This window comes from Macaca fascicularis, chromosome 7 (assembly GCF_037993035.2).
Source record: "Macaca fascicularis isolate 582-1 chromosome 7, T2T-MFA8v1.1".
Lineage (NCBI taxonomy): Eukaryota > Metazoa > Chordata > Mammalia > Primates > Cercopithecidae > Macaca > Macaca fascicularis.
The window spans coordinates 159,916,524-159,941,696 of NC_088381.1; the positions used below are offsets into that span (position 1 = coordinate 159,916,524).

Genomic DNA, 25,173 nt, shown 5'->3' on the forward strand with positions numbered 1-25,173 from the left:
TTAATGTGTAAGTGACACAAGCACATTCCTAAGTCTAAGGTAGATGGTGAGAAATGTCCCAACAGAGGCACAAGCACGGTGTTTTGGGAACTCAAAGAAGGGGAGGTTCCAATGGGCTTGAGATGAGACCAGTAAAGATTGAAGAAGGCCTCTGGGAAGAAATCACAGATTTAGGTCATTAAGGATAAGAAAAAAGAATGGCAGCCGGGCACTGTGGCTCATGTGTGTAATCCCAGCACTTTGGGAGGCCGAGGTGGGTGGATCACTTGAGCCCAGGAGTTCGAGGTCAGCCTGGCCAACATGGTGAAACCCTGTCTCTAGTAAAAATACAAAAATGAGCTGGGCATGGTGGCATGCACCTGTAATCCCAGCTACTTGGGAGGCTGAGGCAGGAAAATCATGTGAACTTGGGAGGTGGAGGTTGCAGTGAGCGAGATCGCACCACTGAACTCCAACCTGGGCGACAGAGCAAGACTCTGTCTCGGAAGGAAGGAAGGAAGGAGGGAGGGAGGGAGGTAGGGAAGGGAGGGAGGGAGGGAGGGAGGTAGGGAAGGGAGGGAGGGAGGGAGGGAGGGAGGAAGGAAGGAAGGAAGGAAGGAAGGAAGGAAGGAAGGAAGGAAGGAAGGAAGGAGGGAAGGAAGGGGAAAGAAAAGGAAAGGAAGGAAAGAAGGAAAGAAGAAAAGATATTACCGGGGGTCTCTGACCTCAAAAGGGTCCCGGCTGGAGGAAGAGGGCTGTGTCCTGTGTTATAGGGTGAATCATGTCCCTCCAAAATTCATATATTCAATTCCTATCCCCCAGTACCTCAGAATGTGACTGGAATTGGGGACAGGGTCTTCAAAGAGGTAATTCAGTTAAAATGAGCCCGTTACGGCAAGCCCTACTCCAAAATCTCTAGTGTCCTCCTAAGAAGAGGAAACTCAGACACAGACACCCACAGAGGAAAGACATAGTCAAGTAAAGGAAAGGAAAGACACAGGGCCAGCTATAAGCCAATGAGAAAGACAAGGAACAGATCCTTCTCTTGCAGCCTTCAAAAGGAGCCAACCCTGCCGACACTGTGATCCCAGACTTCTGGCCAGCAGAACCAGGAGACAATACATTTCTGTTGTTTAAGCTGCCCAGTCTGTGGTGCTCTGTTATGGCCACCTTAGCAAACTAGCACATTCTGTGGGCTTTCCCCCTGGCCCTGAGCACCTCCCAAGCTTCCAGAGGGAAGTAGATGGCCTTGTCCTTCCCCCTCCCCTGTCTGGTCTCAGAGTTCTTGTTGACTAGAACTTATTAGTGTGCGTGTGGCTCTCGGGGCTCAATCTGGAGTCCCACACACTCTTCCCCATGGTCAGTAGGCTGTGCTGGAATGCAATCCTGGCAAGCCTTCCCTCCTCCTCAGAGTCAAAAGCCAAGTTGCACTATCTCCTGTTGTCTTGATGACTTTCTATTTTATTAACCCATTTGTGGCTTGTCTGCCTGCTAATGTACCAGGGTCTCCTGCCCCATATTTTCTGTCTTTGGAAGGAGATGATGCTAACAGTCAAATTCATTCAATGTACAACTATTTATTGAGCTTGAATATGGAAAGAATAGGGCTCTATGATTTACAAAGAGGACTGGTCACTTACTATCCCCAGTGTCTCGAAATGAATGAATTATCTCAATGAATCTTAAAGATCATCCTCCAACCATGGAGAAGTGACTTGCTCAAGGTCATTCAGTTGCTGAATCTGATCTCTTTCCACAACTCATGATTTTTGGGGATTAAGAAACCAGAGACTTTGGGCTTCATTCAGCGCTGCAAATGGCCTGCTAGGTGATCTTGGACAAATTCTGTCGTATCACATACCTATCCTCCAGATTTCTCAACCAAATTATAAATGTCCCTTCTTGGTGAAGACTTCCTCAACCCCCTTGGGCAGAATCAGCTGTTCCCAGGATTCTCAGTCCATAGCAGCCTTGTGGTGGTTTACCCAAGAGTTGCCAACCCTCCTCTCTGAAAGCCTCCAACCCACATACTCCATTTCCTGTGGCCCCCACCCCGGATGGTAGGATGAAGTATGGACCAGGTCAGCCCAAGCCTACCCTCAGCACTCCCTTGGCCAAAGCAATATCTTCGGGAGATCTATCATTAGAACTGGTCTGCAACTCCTCTTTGTCAGGGAAGATAACATTTCATGGTTAAAACCCAACTCCAATCTGGCAAAATTTCAACTTTGTTCTTCTGACGCCAAAGGCTAGTAGGCCTGAGACAAAGAAGGTTCTGAAAGTACCACTTTGGGAATTCTAAGAGGTGTTCTATGCAAACCAGTCACGACATTTTAATTCTCTTACCCAGATGTCCTGTGGCTTGGTTGGAATCCTGAACCCAGAAAGTAAAATCCGTTACCTGGGATTTTATAAAAATTATCCATGTAATCTTTACCCAAAATTAATAATGACCCTTAGAAAAGGCTCAAGTATGAAAAAGTTAAAGAAAAAGGTAGTAAAGGAGAGAAGAGATGAGACAAAGTGGCTCCCAGAGTCTCTACCAATGCTTGTCCTTCTTCCCTCTCAGGTGCAAGATGATTGATTATGAAGCAAGAGGTTCCAGCTGAGCCTTCAGCCAGTAGCCAGCTAACAGGTACTTAGCAAGCACCAACTATGGGCCAGGCAGTGGGGATGCAGCAGGTAACAAGGCATCGTTTCTTCCCCTCATGAAGTTTACAGCAAAGGGATGGGAAAATCAACAAACAAATACATAAAAAGCCACCAATCAGTGGCTCTCAAAGTGCAGCCCCCGGGCCAGTAGCATCAGCACGACCCAGAAGAACACACCCCACCCCAGACCCCAGAGTCAGAAACTGGGCAGCAATCTGTGTTTGAAGCCGTCCAGCGGATTTAATGTATGCTCAAGACTGTGCTGGAAAATGATGAGGCTGTGACTGGGAGTAACTGCGGTGTAATTTCAGACAAGGCGGCCTGTGTAGGACTCTAAGAGGTGCCATCTGAACTGAGCTGAAGCCCAAGAGGAGAATGAGCCCAAAATGTGAAGAGCCAGGAGAGAGTTCCAAATAGAAGGAAGAGAAGGTGCAAAGGCCCTGAGGTCCGGAAGGGCCTGGTATGTTCGGAGAAGAGAAAGGAGCCGGCATGGTGCCTATGACCAACCAGGGCACCTTGTGGGATGGCCTAAAAGGGCCTAAAGCTGGCAGGCCCACATGCTGGTCAGCCTAAATCACAAGTGAACTGTGGGATGTGGGACAGTCATGGAGTCCTTCCACATTTTCTCTAAAATGAAGGGGTGGACAGGCGCCGTGGCCTGTAATCCCAGCACTTTGGGAGGCCAAAGCGGGTGGATCACCTAAGGTCAGGAGTTCAAACATGGTCAACACAGCAAAACCCCATCTCTACTAAAAATAAAAAAATTAGCCGGGCATGGTGGCACACGCTTGTAGTCCCAGTTACTCAGGAGGCTGAGGCACAAGAATTTCTGGAACCCAGGAGGCGGAAGTTGCAGTGAACTGAGATCACGCCACTGAACTCCAGCCTGGGTGACAGAGCAAGACTCTGTCTCAAATAATAATAATAATAATAAAGTTAAAAAATAAATAAATAAAATGAAGGGAAGAACATTCCTGGGCCTGCCTTCCTCCCTGGGCTTTTTTGAGAATTCCATGAGCTGGTGGACACGAAAGCATTTGGAAGAGCGAGAGGCAGTGTTCCAGTGGGAATTACTATAATGAAAGGACTCATGGCACTAACCGCAGGACCCAGCCTCCACGGGGCGAAGTGGAGGCCACAACAGACCACAGGCCAGTGCCGCCTGGCCCCCAGCCACTGTCTGCTCTCTGGAGAGAAATGAGATGGAGACGATCCTGGAAAAAGGATCTGTTGAGGAGGTCTGAGGTGGGATTTTCCAGAGATGTCTGACAGTGGGATCACTTACATCTCTACCTTGTTGGTCAATCTGGGAGGATTCTTGGCTTCCTAAGGAGCTTGTGCTTTGCTCCTGCTGCTTGCAAACTTCCCCCAGGGGTTATAAAGTCAGTATCAGTTTTCTCACAGGACGAGACCAGGTCCCATCATCACAGTGAGGGCCAATTTCATCCATCCACTGATGCCCCTTTTTCAGGGGTCTTGGCAAAGGGATCATCTCTGTTTCAAGCTTAAAGGAGACTTTGATCAGGACCCTGAGAACATGGAGGTGATGTAATTACAAGATGACCCAGTTATTAGCCCCTATAGCTTAGACTACATGCAAAATCACTGCCTCAAATGATAAGACACCATTTCTGAAAGCTGCCTGTCTCCACAAGCCCCCCTTCACCTGGTTGTCAGAAGCATCTTCGCATCCTGAATGGTCAAGGCTGGAGGGAGCCTCACAGATAATGGCCCAGCCCCTCTCATGCAGATGTGAACTGGAGCCCCAGAAAGAGAAGGAACTAGAGCACAACACCCAGTGAGCTTGTGGCAGTGCTAAGGCTAGACTAAGCAGAAATCTTCAAATAGGCTTGTAAACATTTCACTCCCCTGCTCAAAAACCAGTGTTCACAGAATAAAGCCCAAGTCAACTGCATGGCATTCGAGGCCCCACAATCTGGTGGGGAACCTTGAGTGCCAACCTTCTAAGCCTCATCTCTTATTCTATGCTGCCCTGCCCACAACCCGTGCCCAGGCTGCAGCCACACTGGGTGTCCTAAGTGTGCAGGTGACTGGTTGACTCATGACCAAGGCTGCTCACCATGCAGTGAACTTTCTTGCCTCCATGTCTGTGCCCACGCTGTTCCTTAACCCTGAATGCCCTTCCTCATCTCTGACGAGGAAATCCTATTCAATCCTGCAAAGACTAGCTAAAGACCACCATAAACATTCACTTTCCTTGTGGGCACTCCCATAGCACCTGGGACATATTGCCCTCATCAGTCACATCTGACACTGGCTCATGAAGAGAATCTGATGAGTTATGTACACCCCCTCCCAAACCCCCACTCACACCCACTCAGCAGAGAGATCCTGAGGGCAGGGACGGCGTCTTGTTCATCCTTAGACCTTCCTAGCCCTTGGCAGTGTCTGACACAGAAAAGTGATCAGTCAATATCTGTTTAATCAAATGGACACACAGATGTGCAACACCTGTCCATAGGAAAGCTTCTGTGACCACTCCAGCCAGAGCCAACGAAGTGTCCCATACCTACACATGTTGCCATCCTATTTCACTGGGCTACGTATAATTATTTGGGTTTCATATTTCCTGCCAACCCACCTAACTCCTGCCAAGAGGCTGTGAACTCACCAGGAGGTGATGATGTCTGATAAATTATGCCTAGTGTTCCATTATTGGAACACTAAGCATGTGGGAGTTATTTATATCCTCCTGTTCAAGGTCATCACCAAGGTCTGATTGCAAAAATTTTAAAAATTGCTACATCAGGCTTAAATGGGTTAATCTTTACATGCACAGCTCAGACCTCAACACATAAATGGTAAATGGATAAATGAATTCCATCAATGGGTCATAAGTTAACCTATGTAGAAACTAATATATAATCCATTTCTCTTTCTCATTTGAATCCCACATATACAGTTCACTCAGGTAGCTTTTCTGCTCATTTAACAAATATTTATCAGGCACTAGAAAAATACAATGGTGACACCAGGTGTGGTGGCTCACGCCTGTAATCCCAACACTTCGAGAGGCAGAGGTGGGCGGATTGCCTAAGCTCCGGAGTTTGAGACCAGCCTGGCCAACACGGTGAAACCCCATCTCTACTACAATACAAAAATTAGCTGGGCATGGTAGCACGCGCCTGTAGTCCCAGTTACTCGGGAGGCTGAGGCACGAGGATTGCTTGAACCCGGGAGATGGGGGTTGCAGTGAGCCAAGATAGCACCACTACACAAGAGAAAAAGAAAAAGAAAAAAAAAAAAAAACACAATGGTGAATAAGACAGAAAGCTCTGTTGGGTGGAGAATTGTTAAATAAATAATCGCAAATGTCTATTTATCACAGCTATGGAGTGTGAGCCGGAGGATAAGTACAGGGTGCTGTGGTCACCCCTGAGTCCACTCTGAGCTCTCAGTTGCCCCAGCAGTCCTGTCCCATCATACTTCATCCCTGTCCCCGCAGAGAAGGCCACCCCTCACTCAGCTCAGATGCAGAAAACAGATGACCCGTCTTTTTCCCTAATGGAATGAAGCAGAGTCAGGGTTTTTTGTGTCTTTGCATTGTTTCATATAATCGCCCTCCAATTCTTAACCCCCCCCTCCCATGAAAACTGTTGAAGATGCCAATTTCATACTGATTCCGGATGCAAAGTCTGTTGTGTCTGACCTCACTGATTCCTGGGGGACATGTTAAGACCTGTGAAATATGTAGAGCTCATAAATCAACTCTGGCTGGATTTCCACAAATGTTTCAGTTTGAAAGAAAGTCAGACAGCACTGACAAGACCCCAAGTATTCTGCTTCCCCGGCCCCAACATACCCGCTGGCCCCAGAGTCTGTGGATGCTGGCTGCCTGCAGCAGGGCCCAGCACTGGCTGTCCCCATCTCCCCTCTGGCCCGGCTCCGACAAGCTGGAGGGGAACAGGCGGTCAGTCCTTGACATCTAGTCTGTTGTCTGAGGCCCTCTGGAGGGAAGGAATCCTGTGAATGTCCTTTCCCTGCCAGCCCCCAAGGAGATGGCCCAGAGACCCTTCCCCAAGTATGCTCCTCTGTTTCCAAGACAAACAGGAGCCTCGGGATGGTTGTTGGGCTCCAGGGGGTGCCAGTGACATGTAATACAACTGAGCAGTGCCCTCTGGAGTTGTGCAAAGAGCTAGCGCTGGCTGGTGGTGAAGCCCTGGGAGCCAGTCTCTCCCACGGCAGGAGAACAAAGCTGTGGCTTCAAGGTATGAAGGGCACAGCCTCCCACAGAGTTTCCCCTTAGGGAAGGGGACAGAGGACGTGGGTTTATCTGCAAATTAATCTGACTGGAAGGTTCTTCACGGGCATCTTTTTCCATTAGCCCATCAGTGCTGCTGTACATTAGATTAGACTGCATCCAACACTCACGGAGCGCCCGTGGTGCCCAGCATCTTGCTGGGTGCGGGACGGCCACAGTGCCCCTGGCCCACAGGGCGCTCAAGGAACAAGGAGACTCTTGGTCACCTTAGTCTCCACTTGACATCCAGTACAGTGGGAGGAGTCAGCAGGGGGTGCGTTGGAGGTGAGTGCTGGGAGACTGAGTGACGAAAACAGTGGCGCTCCCCTCTGGCTAGCTTGGGTTCAACAGCACCCGCACTCTTCCTTCCTGCCATTCATTCATTCAAAAATCACTCCACGAGAGCCCCACTCTGCCAGATGCTGTGGATAAACCGTGGAGGCTGGCACTGTGCCTTTGTCTCAGGAATCCCCCTGCCAGGCACCCCACCCACTTCCCTGAACCCCCGACAGCCATGCCCTCCATTATGAAAGACAAAAGCCCGTGGGCACCTGCCTGCCCTCTGTGCACATACCTGGGGCTGCTGGGAAGCCCTGGCCTCTCTGCCTCCATGCTCAAGGCCCAGGGCTGGCTGCTGGAGGGAGGTCTCTGGCTCGTGGGTCTCTCTGATGAGGGGTCAGCCCAGCTCACCAGCACTTCCCCAGTCCCAGCCTGCCCGGCCTGGGCACCACGTGGCCTGTGTGGTACATGTGTCCACAGAGGATGGCAGCCCAATGGATAGGAGAACGAAGGTACCCAGGTAGCTCTTCAGCACTCCCAGAGTCTAAGACGACCCCAGAGAAAGGCTCGAAAGCTACCTCTGTGGCCTGAGTGAGGTCAGAGTGGAGACAGAGCGGGAGAAGTGTCAAGACATGATCACGAATTGAAAGGAGGTCCCTCTTCTTCTCCCTCCCCAACTAATGCTCCTTCCCCAAACTTCCCCATCTGAGATAAGTAGCCAACAAGCACTCAAAGCTGAGGTTTCGATGCTTCTCTAAGGAGCATCGTAACATGCACCTCCGACTAATTTAAAAGACATGTGCTAAACAGTCAGCCCAGCTCTGGCCCCGGCATTCGAGGCTATTTACAACCTTGAAGGTAGCTTCAGCCTCCTGCCCTCCAGGCAGTGCTCTCTGGAGACTTGGTAATGCAGCCACTTTTGCCAGACCGGAGCTGAATGGTCCTGCCATTAAAAAGTCCACACTTCATCCATCCTCTGCAACACCACTTGCTTTTCGCACACAACTGGCTAATTCCAGAGTGGAGTAGAAATAAAAGAAACATGACCAGACCAAGGAACATAAGATGAGAGCCAAGAAAAACTTGTAGGTCAATGAAAAGACTGCCACGCTAGACACTGGGGAAGTGACCTACTACACAAAGGCACCAAGGGCTGGGCATGGCCCACCAGTGGGACCCCACCCAGAACGTGAGGCCAGCCAGTGCAGCGAACCTCACCAGACCAGTGCCAGTAACCAAAGCCAGCTACCACTGGGGGTGGGAGGGACTTCCTCACAAACGGAGACTTGGTAGGGCCCCGGCAGATGTCAGTAGGCATGTGTGCTGTTGAAATACACACAACAGAGAAGAGCCGCATCACCTGGGCAATCCAGGTGGGAAAGGGTTAACGCAAAAAAAACGATGTTTCCTAAAGATTGGGAAGATTTAGAATAGTAGAACATTCTTGAGTTGCAAGAAACCTGAGAAATCATCAGAACCAGGGAATTTGAACTTTTGTGTGTGTGCCTTGAACCTGTTTGGCAGACTGCTAAAGCCCATGGACTCTCTTCTCAGAATAATGCTTTAAATTGCATAAAATAAAACTCAGAGGATTATGAAAGAAAACAATTGTATTGAAATGCAGCTATCCAAATATTTAAAAATCAAATGTATGGCTGGGCATGGCAGCTCACACCTGTAATCCCAGCACTTTGGGAGGCCAAGGAATGAGGATTGCTTGAGCCCAGGAGTTAGAGACTAGCCTGGACAACATAGCAAGACCCCGTATCTACAAAAGATACAAAAATTAGCTGGGCATGGTGGCATGTACTGGTAGTCCCAGCTACTCAGGAGGCTGAGATGGGAGGGACACTTATTTCCGGGAGGTTGAGGATGCAGTGAGCAGAGATCATGCCACTGTAATCCATCCAGCTTGGATGACAGAGCAAGACCCTGTCTCAAAACATACACACACACACACACACACACACGTGTGATACAGTAATACAGATACTTCTTTATCAGTGCATTAAAAAACAAAATTAGGCAGATCTAGAATCTTCTACAATTTTGAAGTGATAAGCATAGATAAGGTTTCAAAATATTTCAAAATATTTCCAAGTATTTCAAAATAACTGCCACAGCTGTAAAGTGATATGTAAATATCTGATTCTCTTGTCAATACCATCCCAGGTACTACTAATAGTCCTGTGACCTGTTGACTACAATGGACAGTAATGCTAAATCTCAATTCAAAGTTAGTGGGGAAAAATATAACGATAGATCCCTTGATTTCTATCCACAGACCCCAGATTACGACCCTTAGTATAACACCATCCTTTCTTTTTACAGATAATAAAACTTAGGCCAGAGAGGCCAAGTGGCTTTCTAAATGCCACACAGGTAGTAAGTAGCAAATCTGGGATCAAAATCCAATTCTTACTAATGTCTCGTCTCATCCCTTTACCACTACAGCATGCTACCTCAATCTAGGCCTTAAAATCATTTCTTTCCGGTTTGTGTTTTGTTTTTAAATAAGTAATACTTTCTTCTAAAAAATTCAAACAATACACAAATTGCATGAAAAAAATAAACCTTCTACCTTTCTTTAAATACAGTTCTGTTGAAAAATAGACAGATGAACGAGGGCCCTTCTAACTAAAGGGTGGTCCCTGGAGCAGCAGCGTGGCATCACCTGGGGGCTTCTAAGAAAATGCAGACCCTCGGGAGCCACCCCAGACCTCTTGAGTCAGAACTGCATTTTCCCCGGTAATTCATGGGCACAGTAACTTTTGGGAACAGCTGTCCTGGACAACTTCCTGGGGTCCTGTCTGTGTTTGGGTCTCCCTGGAAGCACAAGTTAACCCCAACTCCTACTGCTGAAAACTGGCAAAAATTCAACTTTCAACCCCCTAAAAGACACACACTATTAAATCTAATTCCCAGAGGAAAGAATAAAAAATAATGGAATAACAGGACTAGGGGTTTGGAGCAGGAGAAGTCATCATGGAATGATGAGATTTGAAATAATGAAAACAATAATTACAGTAACTAACTTATGAAGCCCCTACGATAAGGCAGCCTCGATGTTAGACAATTTGCATGCATTATCTCACTTAATTCTCCAAATTTCCTGTGGCAGTTAGTACTGTTATCCCTGTTTACAGGAGGAAAATCTGAGGTTTAGAGAAGTGAAGCCACTTGCCCATCATCCCAGCAATGATAAGGAAAGACTTGCAGCAAGGTGGGAAACCTGGGCAGGCCATGCCCGTGAACAAGCCTGCTGGGGCCAATTCACAAAGACATCTAAGCAAACCCAGCTGCAGAACCCCCGCCTCAATGCGGGTCCCATTTCCTCTCTGGGCCTGCGTAGTCCCAACGCCCTCAGCAGCTAAAGAATCAGTTTCAGGGTTTCACCCATTTTCCTCCAGATCTTGGTTTCACGCATTTTCCTTCTGGTCTCAGCCTGAGGACTGAGTTTCAAGTTACAGCCCAAGCCAGAGGCCTGTATAAAAAATAAAAAAAGTCTGTTGGAGTGAAGGATGCCTTCTCCTCCTTAGTTTTTGTTAACCACAGTCCTGCCAACATTAGGGGCTGAGGTTTCTCCTTGCCCCCGGCCTTTATGCCACATTTGTTCCCACTTCCCACTTTTCTGTCTCACAAGCTAAATAATCCCAGGCTCTGCTGCCATTTCCAAGCAGATTCTAAGTGAAGCCACATCAGGCTTAGCTGGGCAAAGCCCTTCAAGGCCTGGAAGCTAAATGTGCACTGGGTTCAGTTTTAGGTCATTTTAAAGGTTTTGAAGAATTAGACGTGCGATGCATTTTCAGACTCTCTGAATCTTCCCATGGGTTATCATCTCAAGACCCTAGCAGCCTCTTCATGAATCTTTCCCAGTTAACATTTACTGCGGGGTACTCCGCGTAAACACCAGGCAAGGTGTTTGCACGTGTTATCTATGAGACAGGTGTTGTTATACCCATTTTACAGACGAGGAAACCGACCCCCGTTCTCACAGGTAGGAAGTGGCCAAACCAAGGTGAGGCTCAAAGCCTGTCTGACTTCCAAGTTCCAGCCCTCTCCACCCCAGAAGCCTTCTTATCTCTGCCTTCTCTTTGTGCCCTCTCAGGAACTCATCAGAGGCCGTCTTGAATTTCAGCTGCTTGTGTTGTGTCTAATCTCCCTCCCTTATCCACAAAGTCCAGAGACAGCTCCATGGCCGTGCACAGCTCCACATCCCCCTCAGTGCCTAGGCCAGAGCCTGGCACCAAGAATGCACTCTGTACACATTGGCTGGCTGAAGAAATACTGGCTGGCTTTCAGGAAAAATAACTCGAGAGAAAGCCTCAGACCAACACCACCCCATGTGTTAAGATCCCATGTGTTGCTCTCTGCCTGCTTGGGTGCCCTGATCAACAACAAAAACAAAAATCCTGGACTAGAAGAGAGAATCAAGATATTGCTTGTAACTTCACAAATGGCCAGAATTCCTGCAGTCCCCTGAGTCGAGGGCTCTAGTAAAAGGCTGCTTTCTCAGCTGCAAAAAATTTCACAAACAAGAGTTACGGATGGAGTCCCTACATTTGCCACTGAGCCACGCTGGTTAGCGAAGCTCGAATTTGGAATGTCCACCCAGAGAGATGACAAGGTGAGCCCCCAAGGGAATAACTGACAGAGTTGAGTGGCGGCCACATTCAGCGACCTGGTCTCAGAGGCAGAGTGCCATGAGAGGAAGGTTCCTGAATGGGAGTCCACATCTTGGGTGCCCCAGTCACTTGGCACCAGCTCACCCCACTCCCTGAGGCTTCAGTACCGCACCATCTTCAGCCCCACATCATCCTTCTCTGGGATGTCTATGTGACCCGCTCAGAACTCTATGCATGCATTTGATTTGGCCTCTGTCTGTGTCTTGATTGTGAGCTGTTGGGTGAGGCTCTCCTCCAGCAGCCCCTCCCTGCTTACCAGTTAACCATGTTTGTCTGGCTCTCCCTCCCCTGAGAATCTGGTCACCAGATCTCCCAAGGGTCCAGGATCTGGGTGACACACTCTAATGAGCCATGAGTCCCATCACTGTCATGCCAAGATGCCAGTTTTCTGAACAACACAAAACTTACTTGGCTCATGGACTGTAATTACTAGGTCACTGTTCACTCTGTCTGCAGAAGTGTCCCAAGTGATCCAGCTTTACATCTAGGGGCCCGTGGACTCAAACCTACGGCCAAACATTGTTTCAGAAGGGCAGGGTCTAGTCACCTCCAAAGTGGAACCAAAAACAGAGAAATTGAGGAGGAAGCTCTGAGGGACTGGCCACCCAGGCGCTGAGCCCGGCCCCGCCCAGCCTGTGGAAATAGGCACGGCCTCATGCGGCACCAAGGGATGAGAGTGATTCCTTGGAAGTGGGTCCAAACCCTAGAAAAAGTAAACCGCAGTGAAAGGGATGCTCATTTGCCTCCCAAGGCAGACTGTCTTACACTTTATGAGAAGAAATCAGTGCATGAAGAGGGCAAAAGATCAAAGATGCTACCTACAAAATAGCCTGCCCAAAAATTTAACCTGAATTGGATCAAGTCTATTGATTGGATCAAGCTCTGTTAGCAGCTTACAAGAAAATATAGGGGACTAAGGAATAAGATAACCCGCCCCCGACAAGAGTGCAGTCAGTCACCTCCCAAACGTATGAAATTCTACAGAACGAGCAGCTCGGCCTCTTCAGTAAATAAGTGGCCAGGGAAACAGTAAAGACTAAAAGACATTTAAGAGACTTGTCAACCAATGCAGTTTGCAGAGCTTGCACGAGTCTGATTCCAAGAAACCAACAGACAACCGGCTGCTGAGATGGTTTCGTACGCATGGCCCCTTTGGGGCTCAGCTTGTCACCCCTCTGGGTGGACATTCCAAGTTCTGGCTTTGCTAACCAACTTGGCTCAGTGGCAAATGTAGGGACTCTAATAACTAATGTTAGTGAAATGTTTCATGGCTGAGAAAGCAGGCTTTTGCTAGAGCCATGCTATTCCGGGGACTGCAGAGATTCTTCCAGCCATTTGTGATGAAATTGCAAGGCATTTATGAGACAATCAGAGAGATTTGAATACTACCTGGATATCTAATGATAAAAAGATTATTATTGACTTCTGTAGGTTTGATAATGGTATTGTATTTTTTGGAGGTTTTTTTTATTTTATTTTTATTTTTTGAGCTGGAGTCTCGCTCTGTCGCCCAGGCTGGAGTGCAGTGGTGCAAACTCAGCTCACTGAAATCTCCGCCTCCTGGGTTCATGCCATTCTACTGCCTCAGCCTCCCCAGTAGCTGGGATTACAGGCGTGCACCACCACACCCAACTAATTTTTGTATTTTTAGTAGAGATGGAGTTTCACCATGTTGGCCAGGCTGGTCTCGAACTCCTGACCTCAGGGGATCCGTCCACCTCAGCCTCCCAAAGTGCTGAGATTACAGGCATGAGCCACCATACCTGGCCTTAAATTTGTTTTTGTAAATAATTTCTTTATCTCTTAGAGATAATTCTGAAGTCTTTAAGGATGAAATTATATGAAGTCTGAGATTTGCTTTAAATTAATGCACTGAGTAGAGTGTAAAGAAGAAAGGAGATTGTGCCTGTGCTGATAACTACAGAAGTTGGGTGATAAGTAAGTAGGTGCTCACTACGTTCTTTCTACTTTTGATTAGGTTCGAAATTTTACAGAGCAAAAAGTTTCATTAAGAAAAAGAGAGACAGAGAGCTGGGTGCCACGGCTCACACCTGTAATCCCAGCATTGTGGGAGGCTGAGGCATGAGGATTGCTTGAGCCCAGGAATTCGAGACCAGCCTGGGCAACATGGCAAAACCCTGTCTCTACCAAAACAATACAAAAATAAGCCAGGCATGGTGGCATGAGCCTATAGTCCCAGCTACTTGGGAAGCTGAAATGAGAGGATCACTTGAGCCCAGGAGGCAGAGGTTGCAGTGATCGAGGAGCATGATGGCACACGCCTGTAATCCCAGCTACTGGGGAGGCTGAAATGGGAGGACTGCTTTGAGCCCAGGAGGCAGATGTTGCAGTGATCGTGCCACTGTACTACAGCCTGGGTGACAGAGCCAGACCCTGTCTCAGAAAACAAAAAGAACAAGAGAAGGACCTTGTTTTTAATCCTGACTTCAGCACTGACTCTGAGCACCCTTGAACAAATCTATACCTCACTGAGCCTGTTTTCTCATTCAAAGCTTGAATTGTTCAAATCGTAGCTCAGCCCCTCACTTGCTGTGTGACTTTGAACAGGTTTCTTAGCTTCTCTTCTTCAGTTTCCTCATGGGTGCAAAAGGATTGATAATAGTTTTACCTTGTAGATGGCTGTGAGGATCAAATGCATTAATTATTGTAAAGGTTCTAGCACACAAGTACTATCTAAGTGTTTGATTTTATTACCACCGCTGCTGCGGATGTTACTGTTGATCATTACTTTTATTTTGATGAAGAGGAGAAGACACCTTTGGAGATGTTGTCCTCCTCTCCTAGAACGCTAAAGTTTCAGAAATGTTTCCCAAGCCTCCCTGACTCACCCGCTGCTCATGCAAAGCCTCCTCCATAGGACCAGAGCTGTGCTCTGGAAAACACCCACATTCTCTGGGCAGTGACACCTGCACACTCACCTCCTTGTCTTTTCTCAATGATTTCCCCATCTTGTCTCCTTCCCTCCCACCTTCCACCACAGTGCCTTGCTTCCCTTCCACCTGCTCCCAGGCCCACCTCTCTTCCATCCCAGTTCTTGGAAGGAGCGGTAGGTAGAAAGAGCCTCCCTTCCCCATTCCTTCTCTTACCTCCTCCCACCCCCACAATGCCAGCTCTTTACAATACGCAGAGGGACCTCAGCGAGGGCCATTTGAAAGCCTTCTGTAAACCAGGAAACCATGGGGTGGGGTGAAGGGAAGTTAGAAAGAACTCAGGACTTATGAATGCATAATGCTGAACTTTTTGGAAATGGATGGGCCTGGTGCCAGTCCTCACTAGGGCTCCTAGATTGTATTCTCCTTACAAAAGGGCCATTATGAAAGTTCCGCATCTCCCGTGTGACAGGTTCAGAGCCATAAATGGCATGACGTCAGAGGGACCAGGGGAGGAATAGCTTTCCCAGCCATGTCCTCGTTGTAAGGGCACTGGGACCCTGGAAGGAGGTCTAGGGGAACGAGGGAGACACTTTGGAGAAACCCGCAGCAGCTCCCAGCTCTTCTGCAAAAGAGGCCACTGAGCTTGCCCAAGGCATCAGCTAGAGCTGTCTGCACCACCACCACCCAAGGCCCCTGCCAAAACCGCAGAGTGCCTCCAAGGAGTCATTACACCCTCTTCCTCAAGACATTTAAGGGCTGATCACTTGGCTCATCCAGCCCCCATGTGACATCCTGGAAGAGCAGCACCTTCCACCTCTCTATCTCTGCATTTTCTTTTGGGATCATTTCTTTTCTACCAGCTAGGAGAGGTCATTTCCTATAGTTAGGAGACTGCAGACACGGGAGAAGTTAGGAGAGCTAGAAAAGAAAAAAAAACAAGTCCCTTCCAGTTACAAAGGTTTTTCCTCCTGATGCTGGTTATAAGGAAGCATGTTACCATCTTCTCCACCCCGTGCTGGCTTGACTGGACCCCATGCTCATTCCCTTTGCACACTCATCAACATTTAAGGTAAACAGTAACCAGCTCTCTCTTTCTCTTCCCCGCCCCACCCCCATCAACACACACAGAGACCACACCCCTTGAGACCAGTGAAAATGTAGAAGTTTGGGTTCACGCATATCCAGCGTTTCCTGGTAGCTCTGAAGACACTTGTCTGCATATTATTCATGTGTATTCGAATGAGAAGGCACGCTCCTTCACATAAGCATGTAGAAGACACTTTAAATTAACAAACACAGCTCCCCTAATAGTGGGTTACAGCTCAGCACTCCAGAGCCCTGAAATAGGACAAAGAAAAATCTTGCTAGACCAATGGTCTTCCAAACTTTTGGGATAGAGGAAAAAATATTAAAATTTCAATTCATATATATATTTTCTTAAGAGACAAGATCCCGCCATGTTGCCCAGGCTGGAATGCAGTGACTATTGACAGGCGCGATCATGGCGCACCACAGCCTTGAACCCCTGGGCTCAGGTGATCTCCCCCTTCACCCTGCTGAGTAGCTGAGACTACAGGCACGTGCCACCACTCCCAGTTTCATATTTATTTTTTATCTCGTCCTTTTAAATTTGATATTTCTTATGTGAAGTTTATATCCTGCAATCCATATTAGTATGACAGGGTACGTATGTAACTTATAAAAATCCATATAGTGGGGATCCAGGCTCAAAAAGATTTTGCAGATGGGATGCATGATCAAAAAGTCTAGAGCTTTCACTCTATACACCATCTTCCAGAGCTGGAGACAGTTGCAAGATTTTGGCCTGACCACAGCTAAAGACCAGGGAGGATCCTAGGTAACTCTCCTCCAAGGCCACACTGGCCCACAGAACCTAAAGCTCTCTTGGGCACTGGTCACGCCCCTTGCCAATTCCTTTGTGCCTGCTTCTTCCCAGAGGTCCATTCTTGCTATGAGTTCCTATCAGTGAGGCTCCTTTTGGCCAAAAGCGCATTAGTTCCAACCCAAGTAACCTGCTTTCTTTCCAGAACAGTTGGCGGTGCCCTTCAAGGCTTCTTCTATTGCAGAAGCACATGTTCCAATCAAAGGTGTGGGGGCTGAGGGCAGAGCTGTGGTCCTTTCTAGATCTTCCTCTGAGATTTACTTACTGTAGTAAGTCTGACCAGATGTATTTGTTATTTAATTGAGAAAATATTACCTTGGTCTTTAAATATATAGATGAGTGATAGATAGATATAGATAGGTAGATTGACGAAAATAAAATAAAGAAAAAAATTGGTTTTCTGGAGAACTGTGAACAAAACAGCAAAATAACCTCCCTAGTTGGGCAGGAACCCGGAGATACAGGCTGCTGGGAGTGAAACTGGGAATGCAGAAAGTCAGTCATTGTTTCACTGGTGCATTGAATGGCAACTACCAACCCATTTGGGGTGAGCATGCTAGATACAGACGACGTCTTCCCCAAAGCACAGCAGAGAGGAACAAAAGGCTGGGCTACTTACCCACACATTGGTTGCCTTCATCCATCTGGTATCCAAAGCGGCATATAAGAGGCCTGGAGATCGTGGGATAGTTTGGAGCTGAGAGCGGTGGGGCAGCTGCTGGGTACGGACCTGAGTAGGGGGTCGAATAGGGGTTCGAGTAGGGCCCTCGGTACACGGGGTTTGTTCGGGGAATGCATAAATACCCGCCATTTTGGTTAACACACATCATGTCTCCTCGGCAGGCCTCGGGGATGGTCCGGCATTCATCAATATCTGCAAGGCACAGAAAGGACAAGCATTAGTGCCCCCGCCTCCCCAAGCTGCGTTGTGTCCGGTGCATATTTAAGCAGAACTTGGCACCAGGCGTGGAGGAAGCACTCCCAAACACACTTCACCAGCATCTGCTCCTAAACACCTGGGGCAGCCCCAGCTCATCATGGGAAGGTACCTTTAAATGCTGGCTGAAGTGAATCAAAGTAACCAGTGTCACCCAAACATCAGCCTTGCAAATACCACCATCATGATTTTGACCATATCTACAAAAACCTTGCTATAGTTTGAATGTCCCTCCAAAACTCATGTTGAAACTTAATCCCCAGTGTTGCAATATTGAGTGGTGGGGCCTTTAAGAGGTGATTGGATCGTGAGGGCTGTACTCTCATGAATGGATTAACCTACTCATAGATTAATGGGTTAATGGGTTATCTTGGAAATGAAACTGGTGGCTTTCTAAGAAGAGGAAGAGAGACCTGAGCTAGCAGCCCAGCCCCCTCACCATGTGATGGCTTGCATACTTCAGAACTCTGCAGAGAGCCCCCACCAGCAAGAAGGCCCTCACCAGATGGAGATCCTCAACCCTGGACTTCTCAGCTTCCACAATTGTAAGAAATAAATTCCTCTTCTTTATAAATTACCCAGTTTTAGGTATTTCGGTATAAGCAACAGAGAACGGACTAAAACAAACTTGTACGATCATTTGCACATACTCTTTCTTTAAATAAACCCATATTTGAAGCACAAATAAATGTATTTTTAAAATCTTACATGACTACAGCAGGTGAAAATTAGCATAAATAGAAGGTAACAGTAAAAATAAATATATACTATTAAAATAAAGAGTGTTTATCTGCAGGTGTACCATCTAATATGCCAAGGACCCTCGTGTACATACTACACTCTGAAAATACTGGAATGGGCCAACAATTGTCTCCACTTCTATTTCAAGTAACAGTGGTCGGGGAGAAAGAGTCTCTTGCATCAGGAAAGACAAGGCTTAGGCTGGGCACAGTGGCTCACGCCTGTAATCCCAGCACTTTGGGAGGCCGAGGCAGGTGCATCACCTGGGGTCAGGAGTTCAAAACCAGCCTCCTAACATGGTGAAATTCCATCTCTACTAAATACAAAAAATTAGAGGGGTGTGGTGGCGCATGCCTGTAATTCCAGCTACTTGGGAGGCTGAGGCAGAAGAATCACTTGAACCCAGGAGGCGGAGGTTGCAGCGAGCCGCGATTGCGCCATTGCACTCCAGCTTGGGCAACAAGAGGGAAAATGCTGTCTCAAAAAAAAAAAAAAAAAAAGAAAGAAAGAAAGAAAAGAAAAAAGAAAAGGCTTGACTGAGAGCTAGTTGCTTGTTAAGAAAGCAAAGCTTTGCTTTCTAGTCAGCTCTGTGCCAGCCAACAAAGCCCATTTCCAGCCAGGCTGGGCTCTGCTTGTTATGTCTGGAAGGGGAGAGGTGGACTCTCTAGAAAATCAGCCTTGCTAGGTAGGGTACAGACAATGGGAGGCCTGAACTGTGGCTCCAGCAAGCAGCAGACATGATCCCATATACCGAGCCATCTCACCAGCCTTGGAGTCTGCTCTGTGCAGGGCTGGAGACTGGAGACCACACGCCTGCACCCGACAACTCACCCCCAGCATCTCATCTGAGAAACTCACACCCAGTCCTACCAGAGGAAGGAGCAATGGCAAGGTGCAGAATGCAACAGCCTGTTCTTCAGCTTGAAGCCTGAAGCCATTGTTGAAACTGGGGGGCCAGAAAAGAAGGCCACTGCTCCACTCTTCATTCCTCATCAAATCTTCAAGTCAAAACGCCTTACTTTAAAATCAAAATGTTAGCCCAGATTTCCCAGGACAGGGTTTATTCCTCACCTTTCACCAGTTTTTCAAACCATCTATCTCCCCTCTGGAGTATGCCTGACATGAGCTTGGAGAAGACAGATGATTTTGCCTAAATTAAGTATAATGTAAAAGCTAAATACTTCCCCTAAGGTGGGGGGAAGTAAGGCTGTCTTACTCCGTTCATATGCCCTATGCTCTGAGCGTCCTTTCCACACCCTGTCCTTGTTAATGCTCTTCCTTCTACCTGGAATGGCATTTCTTAGGATCCTATTCATCCTTCCATACCCAATTCAAATTGACCTCCATTAATGCTTTTTTTTTTCTTTTTTTTTTTTTTTTTTTGAGACAGAGTCTCTCTCTGTTGCCCAGGCTGGAGTGCAGTGGTGCGATCTCAGCTCATTGCAACCTCTGCCTCCCAGGTTCAAACCATTCTCCTGCCTTAGCCTCCTGAGTAGCTGGGGCTACAAGCACATGCCACTACACCTGGCTAATTTTTTTGTATTTTTAGTAGAGACAGGGTTTCACCATGTTAGCCAGGCTGGTCTTGCACTCCTGACCTCAGGTGATCCACCTGCCTCGGCCTCCCAAAGCGCTGGAATTACAGGTGTGAGCCGCTGCACCTGGCCCCGTCAATGCTTATTGACTCTGGACATAAGGTATCACTCTCTCCTCATCTTCCACAGAGTCCATTGCAAAAGATGGCATGCTAAGAGAATGCCCCTCACAAACACTCCAAAATCTCCTCTTCCTAGTCCTCAGAACCTATGAATATGTTGGGTTACATGGCAAAGGGGAATTAAGGTAGCAGCTGGAATTAAGCTTACTAAGCAGCTGACCTTGAGATGGGGAGGTTTTCCTGGATTTTCTGGGTGGGCCCGATATATTCACAGGAGTTCTGAAAAGTAGAAGAAGAAGAGGCTGATTGGTCAGAGAGATGCTACAACAGAAAAAGAAGAGATTCAAAGTGAGAAACACTTGACTTGCTGTGTTGGCTTTGAGGATGGAGGGAGGAGCTGCCAGCCAAAGAAAGCAGGAGGTTTCTAAAAGGTAGGAATTGCCCTCCACTGACAGTCAGCAAGGAAACAGAACCTCAGTCCTACAACCATAAGAAACTCAATTCTGCCAACAACCAGAAGGGAACAAAAGTCTCACTTAGAGCCTCCAGAAAAGCACACAGCCCTGCTGACACCTTAATTCTATTCTGGTGGAGACTCAATTCAAACTTCTGACCTACTGAACTGTAAAATCATACACTGGTGTTGTTTAAGCCCCTAAGTTGGTGGTAATTTGTTGCGGCAGCCCTAGGAAACACCAATCCAATAGAAACCTTCAAGAGAACAGAGATCAATTCTTCCACCCCTCTCAGTGCTTAGCTCAAGGCCAGGCACAAAGAAGGTGATCAATAAAAGGGCACCATTGACTTCAGTCATTCCATGTCACTGTGTTCTTCCATGGGCATGGCTAATCACTGAACAACAGAGAAAGAAACAGCCCTGCAAGTCGGCGGAATGCCTCCACCCCAATGAAGGATCCGCAGTGGCTCATACCTAAACACTGTCCTGACTGGCGATCCAGGTCAAAGCCATTCGTGCACTGTGCCTGCAGGGAAGGAGAGAGGAGAAACAGGCTAAGTCATTTCACACCATAGAAGTCTTATTGCTGCAACACAGAAAGTTGGGGAAATGGAGCAAAAAAGAAAGGCCTGCAAAATACCAATACCTGTATTATAACCCCTATTTGTTCTTCTAAAATTTTTCCTTACAATTATTTTACACTTAGAACTACTTTCTAAACTCCCCACACCAGGCCAGGCGTAGTGGTTCATGCATGTAATCCCAGCACTCTGGGAGGCTGAAGAGGGAGGATTTCTTGAGCCCAGGAGTCTGAGACCAGCCTCAAGACCCCATCTCTATGTTTTTAGAAAAACTTTATTAAAAAAATAAACTCCCTGCACCATTGCTTCATAGCTCCCATTTTTAGCAGACAGTTTTCAGGTTTTTTAATGCTCTAGTTATGAAGAGCAAGAGGAATCACATCTGCTGAGACTAATGTGGCATGCTCCCTGTTCATCCCCTTTCTGGGAATGAATGAGACTGCTTTTAAGGGCAATGACTCTTTCTTTAGGTGCGACCTCACCTTCAAAGCGCCGAATATGAGTTATTTGCCCCCATGAAACCCTCTACCTGATTTTGATGTCTGTACATAAATAAAAGCTACACAGAGATGCAGTCGGTTTTCTAAGAAAAGTTGAATTGAGTAAATTTCTCCATTTCAGTCTCAGCAAATCAATGACACAAAGATGCTTCCAGAAAGAGATAGACCTCAACAATCCCAGAGGGTTGTAGCTTTTACATACAACTTGAGCTACAAGTTTATGTACTTTAAAAAAAAAAAAAAAGTGTTGGGTGGGCTGTTTGGGAAGATCCCGGGGCCTGACATTTTCCAGGAACTCCCATCCCTGGCCTTTTCTACAGCTTCGGAGGTTGGGCTTCCCTGAGCTATTGGCTGATTTGCGGAGACGATGGATTTGGCCTGCACTCCCAGGAGAGGGTTCAGGGGTCCCAGGGAGTTGGGGCAAAGGAAGTGGAGCAGACGAGCCAGGAAGCTGTGCCGGGAAGCTGGGAGGCCAGGAGGCCCAGGTTCCAGTCCTGGCTGTCAAGGACTGGCATAGGTTCAAGTCTGCTGGACCAGGGCACAGCTTCAAATTCTCACTCTAGCCCCTACTCTCTGCGTAACTGTTCTATGCCTCAGTTTCCCCATCTGTAAAATGGGGGTATGTACATAGTTCAAAATGGTGGTAAGGACGATGTATGTTAATCTATTATATAAAGTGCCTAAAGTGCAGTAAACACAACCCTGAATCGCTGCCCTCAGGGCCTACCTGTCTTCACGTGTATGCCATGAGGCTGCCTTAGAAAACCCCAAGGTCTAAAATTCTTTGTTACTCTTCCCAAGATCCTTCCCATTGCCAGTGGCCTGAATATGCTTCAAAATTCTTAACATGAAGAGAGAAAATGCTCCCCTACCTGCCTGCAGCCCTCAGCCTGCTCAGAGATAGGGCTTCTCTCATTTCTTTCCCGAGCCAGAGCCACAGAGAGGCCACTCGGAGTTTTCAGGAGGGATCTGCCCACATTTCAGGGCTGACACACAGGGGTCCATCTCTCCGGTTGCTTAAAATAAAGCCCAGGATGCTGCAAGCTTCTTCCAGAACTCCTAAGGCCCTGAGCCTGGCCTTGCCCACCCGCTTCTTACTCCTCTGAGGGGTTTCGGCCCAGCGATGGGCCCTCCTAGGTTTGGAGCCGAATTATGCAACACTGCATGCTGGGATGTTTGGGTAACCCCCACTTCCTCTCCCACCTCCTCCAAGAGGGGTGTGTCTGTGGCAGCACATGCAGACCCGTGGGGGTCCTCGGGTGCCACTGCCCAGAAACATTAGAGCATATTGTACTTTTCAACATTGAAGGTAGGTTGAGGCCTGCTGTGAGCGGCACAAATGAGGCCATGCAACCTGATTAAAAATGTATGCTGGGCTTAACACCTAGGTGATGAGTAGATGGGGGCAGCAAACCACCATGGCCCACGTTTACTTATGTAACAAACCTGCACATCCTGCACATGTACCCCAGAACTTATCATAAAATAAAATAGAAAAGAGTCTTGGACTGGGAGTCAGGAAACTGAGCACCAGCCCCAGCCTTGTCACTTACAAGTCATGCCACCTGGGCCGAGTCTCACTTTCTCTGAGCTTCCACTGTTAACCTCTGAGAATGAAGAGCTCAGATGAGGTCAACTGTAAAGCCGCTCCCACCTCCAGAACCCTAGGGTTCCATAACACAAGGCTGGACTCCCTCACCCTGGTTTTTAATACGCTTGTAGATATTTTTTCAAAATAAAAATCTTACCTGTGCATTCCCAGGGCTTGGAAGACAGAGAGCCAGAATGGTAACAGTGAGTATCCTGTGGAGGTGAAAAGTCAAATATAAATGCCCAAGGCAGATTCAGGTCTAGGGGAGTGTGGGTTGCATGCGGCCCATGACGTGTAACGGAGATATCACCTTGGGCTTGTATGGGGGGGTGTGCTCCAGGGAGGTCATGGTGATTCCAGACACCCCAACTACCCAAGCAGAACCACACCTCTTCCACTTGTCTCCTACATTGGGATAATGTGTTAGATCACACTTTTTAATAAAAGGTTTGGCTGCTTCAAAAAAAAAAAAAAAAAAAGGCTAAGGTCAGGTGCAGTGGCTTACACTTGTAATCCAGGCAGGAGGATTGCTTGAACCCGGGAGTTTGAGACAAGCCTGGGCAACATGGTGAAACCCCATTTCTACAAAATTAAAAAAAAAATTAACTGGGCATGATGGCATGCACCTAAAGTCCCATCTACTCGGGAGGCTGAGGTGGGGAGGATCACCTGAGCCCAGGGGGTTTGAGGCTGCAGTGAGCTGAGATTATACCACTATGCTCCAGCCTGGGTGACAGAGCGAAACCTTGTCCTCCCCCCACCATAAGAAAAGCTAAAACCTCCCACTATGGTATTAACCAATTCCTTGGTCTTTATTCTTTATGCGAGATGTGCTTGACTTTTGAACATCTTTATGCTGAAATGATTACAGAGTGAATAAACCATCATCGTGCCCCCAAACAATGAAAGGAAAAGAAAGTGAGAACATGAGGCACTTTGAGTGGCACTAAAGAAAGGTGTCATAGGAAGTCACTTAACCAGAGCATTGAGTCCACATGCGTGAAAATCCCCCGTCAGTGGACGGGGTTGGGGTGGCCCAGTCCCCTGAAGAGTGTGGCCTGCGGGAACTGCTGCCAGCAAGTCCTGATGGAGGAAAGGACTCAGGGAACCTGCGCAGCCTGGGGAAAATGAAACCCACGGAAAAATAGGAGGAGGAGTTACAAACCCAGGGCTCAGCTCTGCCATGCACAAGCCAGTGATGCTCTGGGAGCCTGCAACTCTGCCCTTCGCCACGCACAGGCTTTAATCCAGTAAGATTGTGGCCAGCAAGATTGCTTTAAAAATATAAAATCTGGCCAGGCGCGGTGGCTCTCGCCTGTAATCCCAGCACTTTGGGAGGCTGAGGCAGGAAGATCACCTGAGGTCAGGAGTTCGAGACCAGCCTGGCCAACATGGTGAAACCTTGTCTCTCTACTAAAAATACAAAAATTTGCCAGGCATGGTGGCACATGCTCTGAGACAGAGTGAGACTCTGCTTAAAAAATAAAAATAAAATAAAAATACAAAATCTCTACTACTACACACTGATGAGGCTATTAAAAAATGGAAAAGAGCAAGCGTTAGGAAGGATATGGAGAAAGTGAAACCCCTGTGCACTGTTGGTGTAAATATGGTACAGTCTCTATGGAAAATAGTAGGATGACTCCCAAAACACTAAACATAGAATTTCCATGTGATCCAGCCATTCTACTTCTAGGTATATACCCTCAAAAATTAAAAGCAGGGACTTGAACAGGTATTTGTAAACCTGTGTCCACAGCAGCATTATTCACAATAGCCTAAAGGTGGACACGGTCCTTTGATGGATATGTGAATAAACAAAATGTAGTCTGTACATACAAGGGAATATTATTCAGTCTTAAAAAGGAAGGAAATTCTGACATATGCTACAATATGAATGAACCCTGAGGGCATTATGTTAAGTGAAAAAAGCCACTCATAAAAAAGACAAAGGCTGCTTGGGTCCACTTATACGAGGCACCTAGTGTAGTCAAAATTACAGAGACAAAAAGTGGAATGGTGGTAACCAGGGGCTAGTGGGAGGGGAAGATGGGGA

General features: G+C 47.5%; 1 protein-coding gene across 2 annotated transcripts in view; it reads right to left on the minus strand.

The window, feature by feature from the left end:
• FBLN5 (fibulin 5) overlaps positions 1–25,173 on the minus strand; it is a 79,080-nt gene that overhangs the window by 51,273 nt on the left and 2,634 nt on the right. For both annotated transcript variants that reach the window (XM_005562039.4, XM_005562038.4), the window contains exons 2-4: positions 23,275–23,329; positions 20,920–20,971; positions 17,273–17,527 (exon numbers count right to left, since the gene is read on the minus strand). In XM_005562039.4, the coding sequence (XP_005562096.1) occupies positions 17,273–17,527; positions 20,920–20,971; positions 23,275–23,329 (362 nt within the window). The remainder of the gene's footprint in view (positions 1–17,272; positions 17,528–20,919; positions 20,972–23,274; positions 23,330–25,173) is intronic.